The 16,816-nt window shown below is 43.2% G+C and overlaps 1 protein-coding gene across 1 annotated transcript in view; it reads right to left on the bottom strand.

The window, feature by feature from the left end:
- arhgap32a (Rho GTPase activating protein 32a) overlaps nucleotides 1–16,816 on the bottom strand; it is a 48,094-nt gene that overhangs the window by 24,140 nt on the left and 7,138 nt on the right. Inside the window, exons 2-9 of the mRNA XM_080732252.1 lie at nucleotides 8,931–9,044; nucleotides 7,791–7,896; nucleotides 7,473–7,564; nucleotides 6,774–6,858; nucleotides 1,960–2,046; nucleotides 1,630–1,767; nucleotides 1,376–1,468; nucleotides 627–749 (exon numbers count right to left, since the gene is read on the bottom strand). Of these exons, the coding sequence (XP_080588378.1) occupies nucleotides 627–749; nucleotides 1,376–1,468; nucleotides 1,630–1,767; nucleotides 1,960–2,046; nucleotides 6,774–6,858; nucleotides 7,473–7,564; nucleotides 7,791–7,896; nucleotides 8,931–9,019 (813 nt within the window). The 5' untranslated portion in view covers nucleotides 9,020–9,044. The remainder of the gene's footprint in view (nucleotides 1–626; nucleotides 750–1,375; nucleotides 1,469–1,629; nucleotides 1,768–1,959; nucleotides 2,047–6,773; nucleotides 6,859–7,472; nucleotides 7,565–7,790; nucleotides 7,897–8,930; nucleotides 9,045–16,816) is intronic.

Here is a 16,816-nt window from a genome sequence, read left to right as displayed (position 1 = left end):
TAATACATCTTGATCACAAAAATCTGCATGATTTGTGCCACAAAATGGCACAAATAGGTGGGGCCTATATACAGTGATCCGAGGAATCCAGGAGAAAACATTTGATTGTATGACCTACGGTTCAAGAGTTTATAGTCCAAAATGTGAAGCGACCTGTTATAGCACCACCATGAGGCTGTTTTGAATTTGGGGCAGAGGTTCTTCCTTAGGCTACTGGTAGTGTGCGTGCAAAGTTTCACGCCGATCTGTCCAGCTGTGCTGGAGATCAGCTGCTCACAGACACACAAAGAAAAAACAAACTAAGAATGAAAGAGACTCAAAGACAGAAAGGGGCAATTTGGGACGCCCACTGGCCTAGCGGTCCAGGCGCATACCACGTAGGCTCTGATGCCTGACAACGTGTTGCGGGTTCGAGTCCCGTTCCCGACGACCTTTGCTGCATGTCACTCCCCATCTCTCTCCCCATTTCCTGTCAGTCTACTGTCCTATCAATAAAGGCATCAAAATAAAAATATAAAGAAAGGGCCAATAACATAATCTCTGGCATTCAGCCATCTGGTCTTCAGCCTAGGCCTGGCGGAGATAAAAAAATCATAACCATATGTCCATTAAGCTGCACCTGTTACCTCAAAGGTCAGCTCATCTGCAGCCTGGGCAGTGTAGCGCTTGGTGACGTGGGCAGCAGCAATGGCAGGAACATTAATTGAGGACTCCTCAGAAACTAACAGATGGTTCCCCTTGTTATCAATCTGGAACAGAAGGAGAAATTGACATCCAAGTAATCCAGCATTGAAAATACAATGATGAATTGAAAAGATTATGTTACAGTCCTCTACAGATAAGGCTATAGTTCTCATAAACCAGTGGTTCTCAACCTGTGGGTCGGGACCCCAAATTATTTTAGGGGGTCCCCAGATGATTACCTTAATGTGCAACATTGTTTTCTCACTCAACAGTAAACAAACCAACATAAAGTGTATAGACTAGAGTCCCCTAAATAGACTAGACTGTATAGACTAGAGACCCCTAAATAATGTTCTAAAGTGACAATTTTAATACTTCTAAAATGACAAATTAAACATTGGCCAAACTGAGGCACATTGAGGCAGAAAGTGTGAAAATAGCCAATCTACATGCTCACAATGCCTCGCGTTGCGAGGCGTTGTGAGCATGTGGATCTGCTATTTTCACAATAGAACCGTGTTATACAACATGTAATGCCTCAACTCTTAATGCTCGTCAGGTTGGGGGAGGGGCCCCCAGTTTAAATATGATTATTTTGGGCATCGCGGCCTGAAAAGGTTGAGAACCACTGTCCTAAACAGTCTAGACTTAAACATCGTAGAGTGTAAGAGAACAGCTGATAAGAAGCTACCTCCATCCATGTTAGAACTGGACCACAGTTGATCTTGTTGTCAGCAATGGCTGAGAAGTGAGACAGGTAGGTTGCCAACATCTTGGTCACATCCTGTCAAGGTTTGGTTTAAAATCAGGGACTTTCAATTCAATTTCCCATGCAACAAACAAGAAAAAAACGTTCTGCACAAAATACCCTATTATATGTAACTTCCACCACTGTGTTTCATTTCAATAGATACAGTATACGTAAGAGTTAAAATTCTACAGTACCTCAACTGGGTCCTTCAGAATGTCATGGCGTGGCAGCTCCGTGAGCTGGGAGAAGCGTCGGTCAAAGATACACAAATGCAGGTGTTTGTCAAGCACCCGGAAGTCTTCGTATGACCTTGTTACCATCCAGCTTCGATTCTAACATACACAAAAACACAGATACACAAATGCAGGTGTTTGTCAGGTAGTCAGTAGTCAACTATTAGGACCAATATGTGTGCAATATATACATTCATAAACCATAGCATCTATTCCATTATTCTAAAACATCCCATGGACATGCCTGTATATGAAGAGATAAAGCATCAGCTCTAAGAAATGTTACCTTACCTGACAAGATATTTGAATGAGAAAGACCAGCTCCTTGGAGTCCAGGCCAGCTTTCTGTCCTTCTCCTTGTTCCTCCGCAAAGGCAAGCTGCAGAGAGAGGAGAGAGAAGAGGGGGGAAACGGAGAGAAAAACAAAAACATAGAAAGGCAGAAAGCGGGGGGGAGGAATGAGAATTTAAGTGATGATGGAGATCAAATAAATAATGGATGAATCCTGTCTGCATGACCTACAATACTGTACGAGATGAACAGCATGTACGACTAGACATTTCTATCAACTCTAAAACCACTTTCATGTTTGGTGGTGTTTGTAGTTGGATACACACACCCAATGGCGACAGTTAATGGCATGAACTACTAAAGCACTTAATCTTAGTCTTCTAAGTCTTTGAAAACATGCCAGCTATGAAAAATAAAACTTTCAATACGAGTGCACAAAATCACAATGAATCGTGCAGTATGACATGCACATGTATAATGCATTAGGTGATCAGATGACAGACCCTGTAGGCAATAAATACACTGTTTCAGCAGAATTTCCAAATGCGCTATTAAGGAGATGATCAAAGCCTTGCGCTGGTTTTGGAATACATTGATAGGTAGAGGAGACACTACAAAGACCTGAAATCCATGGGAGAATGAGTTTATATATGACTATTAGTAGCTAACCGTAATCTAGATGTTATGTTACACAACACACAGTGACCTAGTTAACCATCACGGCTCAACAATACTGCAAAACATGCACTCCCAACTCACTGAATGCCTTCAGTGATCGTCTTTAATTCACAACAGACTTACAGAGAGGAGTTGCTGGTCTAATACTATTACTAATGGAACATACTGAACCTGACATAATAACCAAAGTTCAACTGCTTCATAAGGTAATAGCACTGATGTTCTGTCAAATCTGGAGTGTTCACTTAACTTAAAAACCCACTTAGACCTGGAAAGCATCTGTAATACATTTCCCTTACTACATTAGCAATGAAAAGTTAAACACCTGGTCTAAACCACTAAAAATAGAGTTTCTTCAAGAGTTCATAGTCTAGGCATGCTGGCACATTACTTCATGATTCTCATTCCTGAAATAGTCCATCAATATTGCAACAATCTACATTACCATGTTCACACACCCACCATTCCTGCACATGTCCATTAATTATTCACAAACATTTGGTGCCTACACGAAAATGAACAAGCACTAAATCAGACTTCTACAGATTCCAGTTACCTGCCACTAGTATAGTGCATCTGAGACATCCACCCGCAGCAGGCTGGCTGGATAAACTGTTCCTGTCATGGTGTGTACTGAAGCTGCGGCCGTGGTTCTCAATAAGCTGATGCCTGGCAGACAGCTGGAGTTAGGACCACGAGGCTTACCGCTGGTTTCAGCAGAGCTAAAGTGATGCTGCTGCTTGCTGCCTGTCCTCTGCCCCTACCTCCTGTCCTCTGCCCCTACCTCCTGTCCTCTGCCCCTACCTCCTGTGAAACACTCCCTGTATCATTCACACAGCGCATTTAATCTAGTGCTCCATCAACAACAGGATCTATAAAAGGGGGACGGGTTTCTTGTGTGTTGCTCTGCATCCCCTGCTACCTCTCTCTCTCTCTCTCTCTCTCTCTCTCTCTCTCTCTCTCTCTCTCTCTCTCTCTCTCAAATGCTCCCCCTCCTCCCTGCCTTACATTTGCTCTGCTTCCATCTCTCCCACCCACTCTCCATCTTAGGTTCCCAGACCGTAGACCCACATTCACGACGTACAGTACAACGATGCAGGGCAAGCTAAAGGGAAAGGATGATCCGTACTCATTGCAAACCATCTGCAACCTTGTGTATGTATGTATGCATGCGTGTGTGTGTGTGTGTGTGTGCGCGCGCACGCGTGCGTGCGTGCGTGCGTGTGTGTACGCGCGCGCACGTGTGTGCGCATGTGTGTATGAGTGCAGACATGCATTTATGGGAGAGGCAGGGTGCTGCTGCTGCTAGTCTGCAAGGTGGTTATATGATACCTCCAGTAATCTGTGCTCTCCCTGCCCTGATGTGCCATTGTGTGAACACAGTGATGTGCACATGAGTAATGGGAGTCTCCACGGGAACAAAAGAAACGTTCTCGTCTGTCAAGCAACTTCCTGTTAAGGATGAAGTCAGTATGTAAACAGAACGTCAAACGCCATTAAGGGTAACCGTTCATTGGATATATGCCACGGTAGTGTACTTGATCTATTGTAATGGCATCTTCTGTCTTATATTCTGTGTGTGTGTGTGTGTGTGTGTGTGTGTGTGTGTGTGTGTGTGTGTGTGTGTGTGTGTGTGAGGGTGTGTGTGTGAGGGTGTGTCAGTGCTGTGCATATTGTGTACAAAGCGTTAAGTGTAATCTACACTTTGTCACATGACGGCATCGCTGAAAATAACTTCTATTCAACTGAAAGCAATTTTTTGCAAGCAACATACAGTAGTCTAAGACACAGTATAAATTAGGCTTTAGTTTAGTGTGAGACAATTTTCCTTCTCCCTCCAGAGTAACATTTTCTCTAGTTCAGACTGCTTAATCGTAGCCTTCTAGAGTAGTGGTTCCCAAACTTTTTAGCTCAAGACCCAAAAAAGAAATTAGATGTTTGTCCGGACACTAACTAGTGAAAACAGCAGATCTACAAGCTCACTTTCACACCATGTTGTGAGCTTGTACAGTGGATTTGCTATTTTCACTACTTCTTAAACATTTGTTTTCTAATTTATGGGATTATTTTATTTATTAATGGAATTACTTCTAAATCATTGAAAAGGAAAATTCATGAAAATCCTAGCTTTTCGGGGGATATTTTTTTTAAAATAATAATAATTAAAAACAAAATGTAGGAAACAAAAAACAAAGGGGACCCATACAAATGTGTCCGCGACCCACAAATGGGTCCTGACCCAGTGCTTGGGAACCAGTGTTCTAGAGCCTTCCAAGGTCACTGCTGCCTTAACTGACACCTTACTGATGGAGCCATTAGACTAGAGCCTTTGCAGCCATGTAAGAGCAGGGCACCAACAGAAAAAGCACTGTGCTTTAATTAAAACCCTCTCCTACCCAACACACTGAAGACTGTACTATCAAATACTAGATGTTGTGCTTGTACAGTGTGTACATCATGTTCGGTTATGTGTCAAGCTCGTCCAGCCAACAGCAGGCTGTGGAGGAATGGATGACTGCTGCCCTCTGCTGGCCGGCAAACTGAACTGCATGGTGGCTCACAGCCACTTTCAGGAATGGCTGAGTAAACCATTTCTGCTTGACTGCTTCTAATTATCACTACAGCAAACAAACTGTTACTTAAAGTATGTTGAAACTTCCATAAACCACCTTCATAATCCATAATGACCCGCAGCAAGATGTATGGTACTATTGGGGCCATCGTTTAAATCCTGCAGATGGGTACGCAGAGGGAATTAATCTATCATGCACCTGTGGAATGTAACTTCATAGTATAGTATAATATTAGTTTCCAATCTGGACAAAATGTGCCCAAAATGTGGCCATATTTTCCCAAATATGGAGATGACTGACGTCTGTTATAGACCACAAGTGACACAATATGTCCATATATGGGCAATCCCAGATATGGGCTTAATATTGATGACATCAGGGATCCTCATATATGGGCATCAAAGCTAGGTCCAGCAGTCCAGGCCTTAATTCTGTCTTGGTCATTCATTTGCATCATTGTGATGTCAGAACAGGTCAGTGCATGCATATGAATTCTGTCTTGGCCATTCATTTGCAACATCATTGTGATGTCAGAAAGCATGAGGTGTGACAGACAGACAGACCGACGGACATGAGCTGGAGGTTTTCATACTAAATAGTGACCTATGGTCGCAATTATCAACTACCGGTAGGTCAATTATGGAAATTATTTTGGCAATTATGTTTTAGTTAGTTTTTAGTTTCAAGGGTGAATGTTATATTAACAACCAAGCGTTATATTAACAACCAAGCTGTCACACACTGTTTTTCAAATGGATTGAATGTTTTGGCATGTTTTTCATCAACCCTATACAGTGCCCCAGTCTGATAATGGCCCAGTCATTGTTTGCCAAAAGAAGGTGCCAAACAAGTCTGGTACAAATAACATGCCATCAGTGTTTAAAATGAACCAGGAAAGAGCTTTAACAACACGCCATTCTCCATTGTTGATAGAAGCTATAACTCAATTAATAATGGTAATCACAGGTTTACACTGAGTGGATCTATGTGGAATGAATACAAATCCCTGGATTAGCACATGGATAGGATTATTACTTAGATAACAAGAAGAAATTCATTAGTTTCATCAGTCAGTGAACCTGGTTTACAACTTTTATGAATTATAGATATTTCCATAAACATGCATGTGTTGCTATACAGTAAGCCTTCATAATACGTCATGCTGTCTTAAACAACATGTTATAAGTTTGACTATAATATGCATTTTAGATATGAGCTTCATAGAAAGATACATTCCAGATTCTTGGATAGGATGAAAAGCTGTCTATCGGTTTCCATTGGTTCGACTGAGAGGTATGTCAGTGGTAATTATGGGTGAAACCGAGACAGTGGGTGAAAGCATAAGACAGGCCCGCAAAAAAAAAAAAAAAATAAAAAAAAAAGGTACAAGAGATGCTCATGCACCTGCTCCATTATGATCACAATCAGGCATCCGTGGAACAATTCAACAAAATGCTTGCTGAACTGCACATAAACTTGAGCCAAGGACACAGTCACTAAATATAGCCCTATATTGCGAGAGAACCAACTCCTCTTCTCTATGAGTAAGTATTGCAGTGCTCACCTGTACAGAGCCAAAGTCAACATTCTCATAGTGGAAATGGGCACACTCAGCCAGCCTGGGAAAGTGACCTCGGGGGAACGTCAGCCTGGAAATAAAGTGCAACAGCACCTCATCAGTATTCTACTGGCTAATATGTGGATGGAGAGAAGGCAGACACATTCAGTTGCATTGAGTGATATAAATAGAGAGAGAGAGAGAGAGAGAGAGAGAGAGAGAGAGAGAGAGAGAGGGGGAGAGAGAGAGAGAGAGAGAGAGAGAGAGAGAAAGATACACACACACCGTAAATGGTAATACAGGAGGAGAAGTCGTTGTCGGCTGGAAACGAACGGTGTCCAAAACCGTTCGTTTTATTTTTAAAACAATTTAAAATAGTGAAAATACCGTAGCCAATCTACAAGCACACAATTGCGAGGCGTTCTGTGCTTCTAGAACTGCTATTTTCACTACTTTTGTGCAACAGTCTTGTATGATGAAGTACGGCTTTCATTTACGAACAAGCATATACACATTTGAAACTTACGAGGAGATACGAGGTGTCTGCCCGACAGTGACGATACAGCAGGCTGTCCATTCCAAATTATCTTTACATCAACCATTATTTATTTTATAGCTCTTCATTTTATTGTCCTGTATTAGAGTTAGGGCCCTGCTTTACAGCCCATAATACAGTGGTAACAACGCTGTGTGGATAACACCTACTTCTTCATGTTCTTGACCTTCATACTGGCAGTGCTGACGCAGGAGCGCAAGAGTGGCTCAGCTGGGGGCTCGTTGGCCTCATCACTCCTCACCTGTCAATCAAAGCAGACATCAATGGATTTCAGTTGATCACTAACCACTTTTCTGATAAGACATACAGTAGCCGTGACACTCAGAGGCAATTAAAGTAGTGTAGTAATCACAGCAGTGTAGTTATTATGGCTAGCCTTAGCGTAATATACTGTAATGTCAATCCTTCACCGAAGACTCTCAACGATTGTCTGACAAATCAGAAGGTGTCTGTCTGCATAGACATACCATGGCAGTGGATGTCTCTTGTGGGTCTTTTTCTGTTGGAGGATGATAGCTGGCATCTTCAGGTGAGGAATGTTTTTTGGCCAGGCTGGTACATGGTGACACAGCCCTGCAAGAATGGCAGGAAGAGAGCAAATGAAAGACACCCTATTCATACAGAGTGAGCATTTCAAACAAGGCCTGTTAATTCCTTGGCAAACACCAGAGGGAGCAAGTGAGAAAGATACATTCCCATGGTGTTGCTGTAGCAGTAGCTCATATCATGACATTGCACCAGTGTTGATCAGAAGACATATTGTAGTTTGTGATTGTGAAGGTTGTGGCCTTTGAATCCTTTGTTTTCAGGAGGTAATATTACAAAAAACATATGTCGTCTGAACACACACAATAGCTATCTTCTGTCTCCCATCAAATCATAATAGGACTAAATTCAGTAAACTACAACTAATCCTCAGGAAAGATATTTGTTTAGCTTGACAAAGGTAGATTCTTACACTTGGGATCAAAGCAGTGCTATGGTGGCTTTTGTGTGCTTCGGTAAGCAAAGCCTTTCTATTGAGGCAGTCATGAGGGCAATTCATCCGAAAAGGGAGTGCTTCACAAAGGGCTGAGCTGAAATGTGAGTCAATGCTTTTGGGGAGTGGAAAGAGGGAAAAGTCCATTCAGCTCAACTTTTATGGGCAACAAAAGGAGAGAGAAGCTGCCTTGTCATTTGTCATCCCATGCTGTCAGGCACTTATTCACCCTACAGAGATAAGGAGATAAGGACATCAGCGCTAACACACACAAAGCATGTGATCCACATTTGCAGATCTAATTGTGACTGGATTCTGTGCATCTTGCTGTTCTCATGGACACTTACTGTGACACATGACAGGACTCCATTCAAGTCTCATCTAATTGACTGTAGCTCCAGAGAATGTAGTTTATTCTTCCCCTCTTTCTCTATATTCTCCACTTTCCATCGAGACAGAGCAGAGCTTTACTGCCTGGCCGCTAACCACCTCCAAGTGTACATCATTGCCGCGCAAGCGCTGCCACACACACCTGCGCATCCGGAACACATACATGCACTACAGTACCTACATGCATGTGCGCGGCTCGCAGTCAGCTGACATGATAGCGGTAGAAGGAAAAACTCACCCCTCAAGGACGTCACCACTTCCTGGTTCTCCCTGGGGTCCTGAGGCAGCATTCTCGATCACCGCGGCAACCACACATCCAGCCTCCATGATGCTGCCTTACCGCAACAGCCCACTGTCGAGAGAAAGACAGGGAGAGTGTGGGATAGTGAGTAGGAGGGAGGGAGGAAGGGAGGGAGGAATAGATGGTGGGTGGAGATGAGTGGAGTGCAGAAAAGGACAGGAGAAAGACGAGAGTCCAGCGTGATGAAGCCTACCAGACACGCATACTGTAGATGCAGCAAACACTCCCTCAAGGCTAGAATTCAGAGAGTCATCTTAGATGACATCATGCTATGTAGGTTAATACAGAGAGCCGGCCCAGTGATGATGTATGTGAGGATAATTCAAACGGTTCATAGCATTCACAACCTGGGTGTTGTATTTACATTTGGTGACACTGAACCCCTAATTGCTCCCGATGAGCAGGTTGGTGCCCTGCATGGTTTCCTACGCCATCGCCCTATCATTGTGTGAAATTGTGTGTGAATGGGTGAATGTAATGCACAATCATTGTAAAGCACATTGGATGAAGGCAATTTACAATGATTGTGCATTACATTCACCCAGAGAGTAGTACTGCATATCCTCAGATGTTTTATTGTTGTTATGACAGCCCCTATGACGGCTGTAGTACATCAGAAGGGACCTCGAATCATCCTCACTACAGAGTGCTATGTGTACTGTAAACAAAGGGAAGGAATGCCCTGATAAAGCAAAACCAGACTTGCACGCCTGCATCGTTCCCATCCACTTGTATGTGGAAGCATCTTGATAAGAATGAAGTTGGCCTTCTGGCTTGGCTTCTCCGCTCGGCATCTTCCCAGAAATTCCCATAATAATGTCCTTTGATCAGCACAGAGTAAAACCTAACTAGTGTGGTTGCTATATGCAACCAGACTAATTGTTCTAGGTCCAAGAACTTTCATGTCACCTAAAGGAAACCCGTTTCTTTTCTTTCGTTTTTTCTGTAACCCCAAAACCCCAAAAGTCCATTTGGAAGTTCAATGGACCTTTTCTGTCCCTTTTATGACTGGACAATATAATGCCCAATCAGACAGGATTGGTGGTGCTTGACTTGACCTCACAATCTAAATATAAATGGTAAGACGGAATTAATTTCCTCGTTGATTCCTCGCGGCTCGCTTCAGTGCAACCACAATTGCAATTTCCCAGAATTGCACCTTTCTAGTTAACACTCGTCGTCAAGTTTGGAGTGAGGGGTAGATTTGTTAGCCGTAGTAGCATTCTACAACACCCCCCCCCCCCCCCCCCATCCCCACCCCTTCGCCACGCTGACTGACTTCCACAAAGCCTGCTGACTCAGCAGAATGTGACCAGGCAAACACACAGTCCAAAAGACTCTACTACACACACACATCTCATCTTTCCTCTCCAATGGACTCAACAACCTTGCCAGAGGCTTCCATGTGCAATAGATACACTTACAGTGAATTAAGTTAGCTTTGACAGGTGTTGCATCAAAATGCAATTTTCTGGTTGTCACTTGGGGGGGGGGGGGGTCAGTCATTCCATTAAAAGGTAATAATAATAACACATGTAATAATGAATTGCATTTTTATAGCGCTTTTCTAAGTACTCAAAGCGCTTTACAATTCATTCATACATTGGGGAGACACGTGTGTCAATGGTGCCTGTATCTAAAACACCAAACTTCCATTTCATATTGTACGGATCAAGATCAAACGTTATCAAAAGAATAGCAATACTGTAGAAGTATGTAGTATTGAGGTCATTGCTTGGTATAGAGGACAACAACAAAAAGAAACCATTCCGACAGCACGGTTACAATGTTTTGACTACATTAAACACAATGGAGCCAAGAGCAGTTGTGTGCATTCCATGATAAGCTATTACATGGCACACAGTATAATGTCTGACCTTGATGCCTATGCTGAATGGTGAACGATTCTTTTGAAATACAGGCCTCATAACATGTTGTGCTTCACACTACATGATAGTGCTCCTAGCATGAATTCCTACAGTAGCTGTCTTCCTGTTCAAACATTCACTCGCTTTTGTTTTCCACCTGAAAGAAAAGACCATGCAGGAGAGGAGCTTAGAGCAACAGAGAACAATATACAAAGAGAGGAGTGTCCTTATAGCATCCCATGGTGTTATCGAAACCAACTGGGAACATAGATTATTTTGAAAAAGGCCTAACATGCGGGGTCATCTTTTTTGAAGTTTTAAACGAAGATACTTGTGGAGAGGTTGTTACCATAACATGTAAAAAGAAAAAGTAAATAGCCTATCATAAGGACACAAGTAAAGTAATGTCCGTAATCTGCCTGAACAGGCCATTATCCAAAGTTTGGATAATGGCCTGTTCAGGCAGATTATGTGAAAAAAGGAAAGAGGGACAGTCACAGTACTGTAGGTAGGTCTCCCAGCTCTTTAGTAAACAGAAAATACAGATCGGGATACCAATTTTATCCAATAAGGATAATTTATCAGCTTCAATGTTAGAGTGTTACAGTTCCAATTTTGTCTGCTCGTTGTCTTCATCCTGATCCTATAATATGAGCTATATCTCCTGACTGGATAAAATTGGTAGGCTAACCCAAACTGAAAGTGTATTTTCTGTTAACTAAATAGCTAGAGAGACTGGAAGACCTAATCCATAATTCAGGCACTTGCATCGAGTAATACCTCCAAACCTCCCAAATCCAAACTGTAACATAAATTATGTTCGTAATGAATTGAAAATGGTCAGGGCAGGAAGCCACCATTTTGGTGAACCTGGTCTGAAATTGTTTGTAGTTTCGACCAACAATTTCACGATAAGTCGCGGCACAATCAAGTGCATGAAAACCCCAGTGAATGATACCCGTCTGCACACCATAGATAATTTAACTTAAGAGTTAAAGTGACATTTAAATTAGTACTCCAGATTTCTATTTTGCATCTAATCAGCAATACAGCAATAACTTTTGTTTTACTTCACTGTCAGTTTAAGCTAAGGCCTTAGATGGCACCTTACATAATCATCAGTTTAAACAAGAAAGAGCCTGATTTATACATACGATGGTGTCGCTTGCCAAAAATAACAGATTTTCAGGGGTATTAGCTTTAAAATCTGTTCTTGTCAGCAAGCGACACTGTTATGCGAGAGAATATAAATTAAGCTTTGTTGTGATAGTTAAATTAAGCACTTTAAGGATGGTGTACAATTTTGGGCATGTCTGTATGTGGTAAAAAAAAAAGAAAAAGAATAATTGAACAAATTCAGATTTGTTTTTGAAATAATTGACAATTTTGAGGGGGGGGGGGGGGGGGGGTTAAGTGGTTAAATTGATTAAGTGACAGGGCTCCGACATCAAGAAACATAAGGCAGCGTAGATCTAGCACTGACGTCTGATGGCCTAAATGGTATTCTGGGAAAACTAGGGCATCCTACACAATCTTGTATGACTGTGAGGAGAAGAGGGAGCTGCAGCCAGACACATTTACTTACTCCTGCAGGTTTTCTGCACAGCACGTACAGAGCAGGGAAAAGATTAATATCCAACTCATCCCCTATGAGAGGTTGGGGAACGTTGGGGAAGGAGAAAGGGTGCAAGAATTGCTGTGTAATGGCTGTCATCCATCCCTCTCTCTCTCTCTCTCTCTCTCGCTCTCTCTCTCTCTCTCTCTCTCTCTCTCTCTCTCTCTCTCTCACACACACAAACACACACACACACACTCACTCACGCACGCACACACACACACACACACACAAACACACACGAGCGCACATGCACATGCACGCACGCGCTTGCGCGCACACACACACACACACACACACACACACACACAACTGGGCTTTAACAGCAGAAAGCAACACACACTTTATGAGTTTGACATTGGGAATGTGAAAACACACACAGTCTCACTTTCTCTCTCTCCCACACGCACGCACGCACGCACGCACGCACGCACGCACGCACGCACGCACGCACGCACGCACGCACGCACGCACGCACGCACGCACGCACGCACGCACGCACGCACGCACGCACGCACGCACGCACGCACGCACGCACGCACGCACGCACGCACGCACGCACGCACGCACGCACGCACGCACGCACGCACGCACGCACGCACGCACGCACGCACGCACGCACGCACGCACACACACACACACACACACACACACACACACACACACACACACACACACACACACACACACACACACACACACACACACACACACACACACACACACACACACACACACACACACACACACACACACACACACACACACACACACACACACACAGCAAGTCATTGCTGCAATGAGGATATGTTAGTTCCATGATCATGTTCTTGTTCTGAGCCCTGGAATGCAGTCAATAACAGCCAGAGACTCAGAGGAGAAAGGCCTGCGTTGCTATGGCAACCTGGTGGGTCCATGGTGACTTGATGCTGCTCCAGATGGAGGATGAGGAAGCAAGAAGAGAAGAATGAAAAGCTTGCAACCTTTGACTCATCATCAGAGCATCTGCCTCAGGCTGTGGCTTAGGCCTGGCATCGCTGATGTGAAAACACCTGTGGTGATGTGTGTTGTACATTTACGTAATGCTGTTTATATAAATAATGCAGAGAACTGGAGATTTATGTAAGCTTTCACACTGCTTACTACTTTCAGGGACAACTGTATAATCCCATAATCTGCTTGAAATCGACCAAAGAGAGATTAAGTTCGTCTTCATCCGACCGTTGATTTCTCTTCACTTCTCAGTGACGATGAACGAGAGTGGCACGACAAAACATCCTTCAGTTGTGCAATCCTCAGACCATACCACCACCTGATCACTTGGTCAGTTAGGTGGGCCGCGTGCATTTTTAGAGCATGTTTATTTTAATGAATTGATTGTGTTCTGGCTTGTATCAATGGAAATAACATAGTATACTTAGTTTAAAGGTAGGGTGAGTGATTTCACTTAAGTTTCATTTCAGTTTTCATGTAGGTGACAGGTGGGGGCCTTCCTCCAATCATGATCAAGTGGGGCCACACACCAGGGGGAGGGCTGAAGCCAAATTGACATGGTGGTCGTTTGAGGTACTGCAGCTTTTTTACGGATGGGTAAAACATGAACGCGCATCTAGGCTTCTTTGTATTGACTGCGCGTTCTGAGCGGAAGTGCGCGTTCATGAATTGGAGCCACAGCGCGTCCATGAACACAAACTATGACACAAAACGCGTCACTTAGGCCCCACTCGTCACGCTTTACAACCGGAAGAAGGGGTGAAAGTTGGATTCATGCGCTGGGTGAGCAATTCAATACAAGTGGACGGGCGGGGATATCTGGTGCCCTCTCTTTACTTATTATAACTCTATGCAGGCATTGACGCTAAGGCTTGCCCACCTGCCCCCGCCCCGGCAGGTAAATAAAACCTTCCGGCAGGTGAAGTTTGCTTTCAGGTTACCCGACCGGGCAAGTGGTAATTTGAGAGGGGACACAACCGACTATAAACACAACAAGAAATATCTGCCCAAACACCTGAACGTGGCCAGCGTGTTCTGTCTTCTGGTTTGCTGTTACTGTTGCTACACTTAAAAATGTAAAATAAGTGTGAAACCATAGACATATTCAATAATAGATATGTAGGTATTTGGATTTGTATAGTATTGAGGTACAGTATGACATTTTTATCGCACAGCCCCAGAAAGTAAAGAAATAAGCGTTAAATTGAGCGGTAATTAAAAGCTTTATAATGGACGATTTACTTTTCGGGCAAGTGGGCATGACCTTTGGGCAAGTAGAACATGACCTGTAGTTGCCCGATGGGCAAGTGCCTCTGAGACCTTAGTGTCAACCCCTGCTATGGTAAGGCCACTCGACCATGATTGGAGGAGGCCATGATGGAAAGGAGATTCAGTGGAAGGATTAAAATAGAACTATACAATGTCTGGAAGGTTTCCTGTTTAAGGCTCACAGATGAGGGTCTCCACCACAAACGTGTTCTCAAAATGACAAATCTTGTGGCAGTTGAGGGCCTTACCCTACCTTTAAGATCCTATTTATCGGTATCACAATGAAAACACAATCTTTTAGTGTGGTTGCTATAGGCAACACAATATTGTTCTAGTCATAGACATAAAAAGGTAGACGCCTTCGGCTCTGGGGCGTCCGTCTTGGAGGATAGGGAATTTTTAAGGCAAGCTTCTGGAATTCTGAAGTCACTTCCGCGTGCGTCACAGAAGGGGACGTTCGGTAGGCCAATCAGATGCGGACTCCTTTTTCACTTCCTCCTATATCCTGTTTGACGAGTCGATCCAATGAATTCCAGCAGGCGGAAGAGGTATCTAGCTTTTTATATGGTTCTAGGTCCGAGAACTTTTATGCCAGCTGAAGTAAACCTGTTTTTTTTTGTTAACCTTTCTTGTTCATTGAGTTCAATGGATGTTCTTTGTAACCTTTTCTGTAACCCCAGAAGCCAATTTTCTGACCCTTTCTGATTAGACAATATAATGTCCAATCAAACAGGAGTGACATCACAATATGTAATGAATGGCAAGACAGAATTCATAAAGAACAGAACGTTCTAGTATAAACCCATAAATTGCAATTGTGTAAATGGCTTCCCACATGAAGAAGAACCGTCTTGGGAAGCCAGGACGGAATACATTTCCCAGCGGATTCCTTCCGGCTCGTGTCAGTGCAACCACACTTGCAATTTCCTTTCTAGTTTAACATTAATGTTATATTATCATTAAAATCATAGTGTTTTGCCATTTATTGCCATTTATTTTACAATATCCTCACGGCTCACCAGTGGGCTCTGGCCCACAGGTTGGGGATCACCGCTCTAACCAATCGACTATCAGGTCGCCCCAACAATCAGTCAACAAGCAGTTCTAATTATCTCAGCAACACCAACTCACGACGGGCAAAGACAGATTTTGTTCGGCGGTTCCCGACATTCGGTCGTGTTTGAAGTCACCATTATTACAGAAATATATACTGCATGCTATGCTGAACGTAATCCACTTAGTGTCATCTTTTCAAAATGTATATTTACCGTACAGTTTGTGTTTATATGCTTATTTCACAATACCTATTGCGCAATCCTCTGTAGAGCCAATGTGTCATTATCATCATCAAAGTCTCAGGTTACAAGAGGGAAGGGGGGGGGGGTCAGCTGCACAGGGAGAGAGAGAGAGAGAGAGAGAGAGAGAGAGAGAGAGAGAGAGAGGTACAGTACAGTACAGTACAGTAAGGTACGGTACAGTAGATTACAGTACAGTAAAATACAGTAGATTACAGTACAGTAAGATACAGTACAGCAAGGTTCAGTAGAGTACAGCAAAGTACAGTACAATACGGTACAGCAAAGTACAGTAGAGTACAGCAAAGTACAGTACAAGTACAGCAAAGTACAGTACAAGTACAGCAAAGTACAGTACAATACGGTACAGTCATGTACAGTAGTACAGCAAAGTACAGTACAATACGGTACAGTCATGTACAGTAGAGTACAGCAAAGTACAGTAATGTAAAGTAGAGTACAATAGAGTACAGCAAAGTACAGTAAGGTAAAGTAGAGTACAGTTGAGTACATTAAAGTACAGTACAGTAAGGTGTAGTAAGGTACAGTAGAGTACATTAAAGTACAGTACAGTAAGGTATAGTAAGGTACAGTAGAGTACATTAAAGTACAGTACAGTAAGGTACAGTAGAGTACATTAAAGTACAGTACACTAAGGTACAGTAGAGTACAGTAAAGTAGTACAGTAAGTGGATGGATGGATGAATGTGGATGGATGGTTGGATGGATAAATGGATGGATGTGGATGGATGGATGGATGAATGTGGATGGATGGATGGATGG

Source organism: Nannobrachium achirus (genome assembly GCF_963921795.1).
Source record: "Nannobrachium achirus genome assembly, chromosome: 8".
Classification (NCBI taxonomy): domain Eukaryota; kingdom Metazoa; phylum Chordata; class Actinopteri; order Myctophiformes; family Myctophidae; genus Nannobrachium; species Nannobrachium achirus.
Note: the sequence above shows the minus strand (reverse complement) of the source record. Positions and strands in the feature narration are given on the sequence as shown.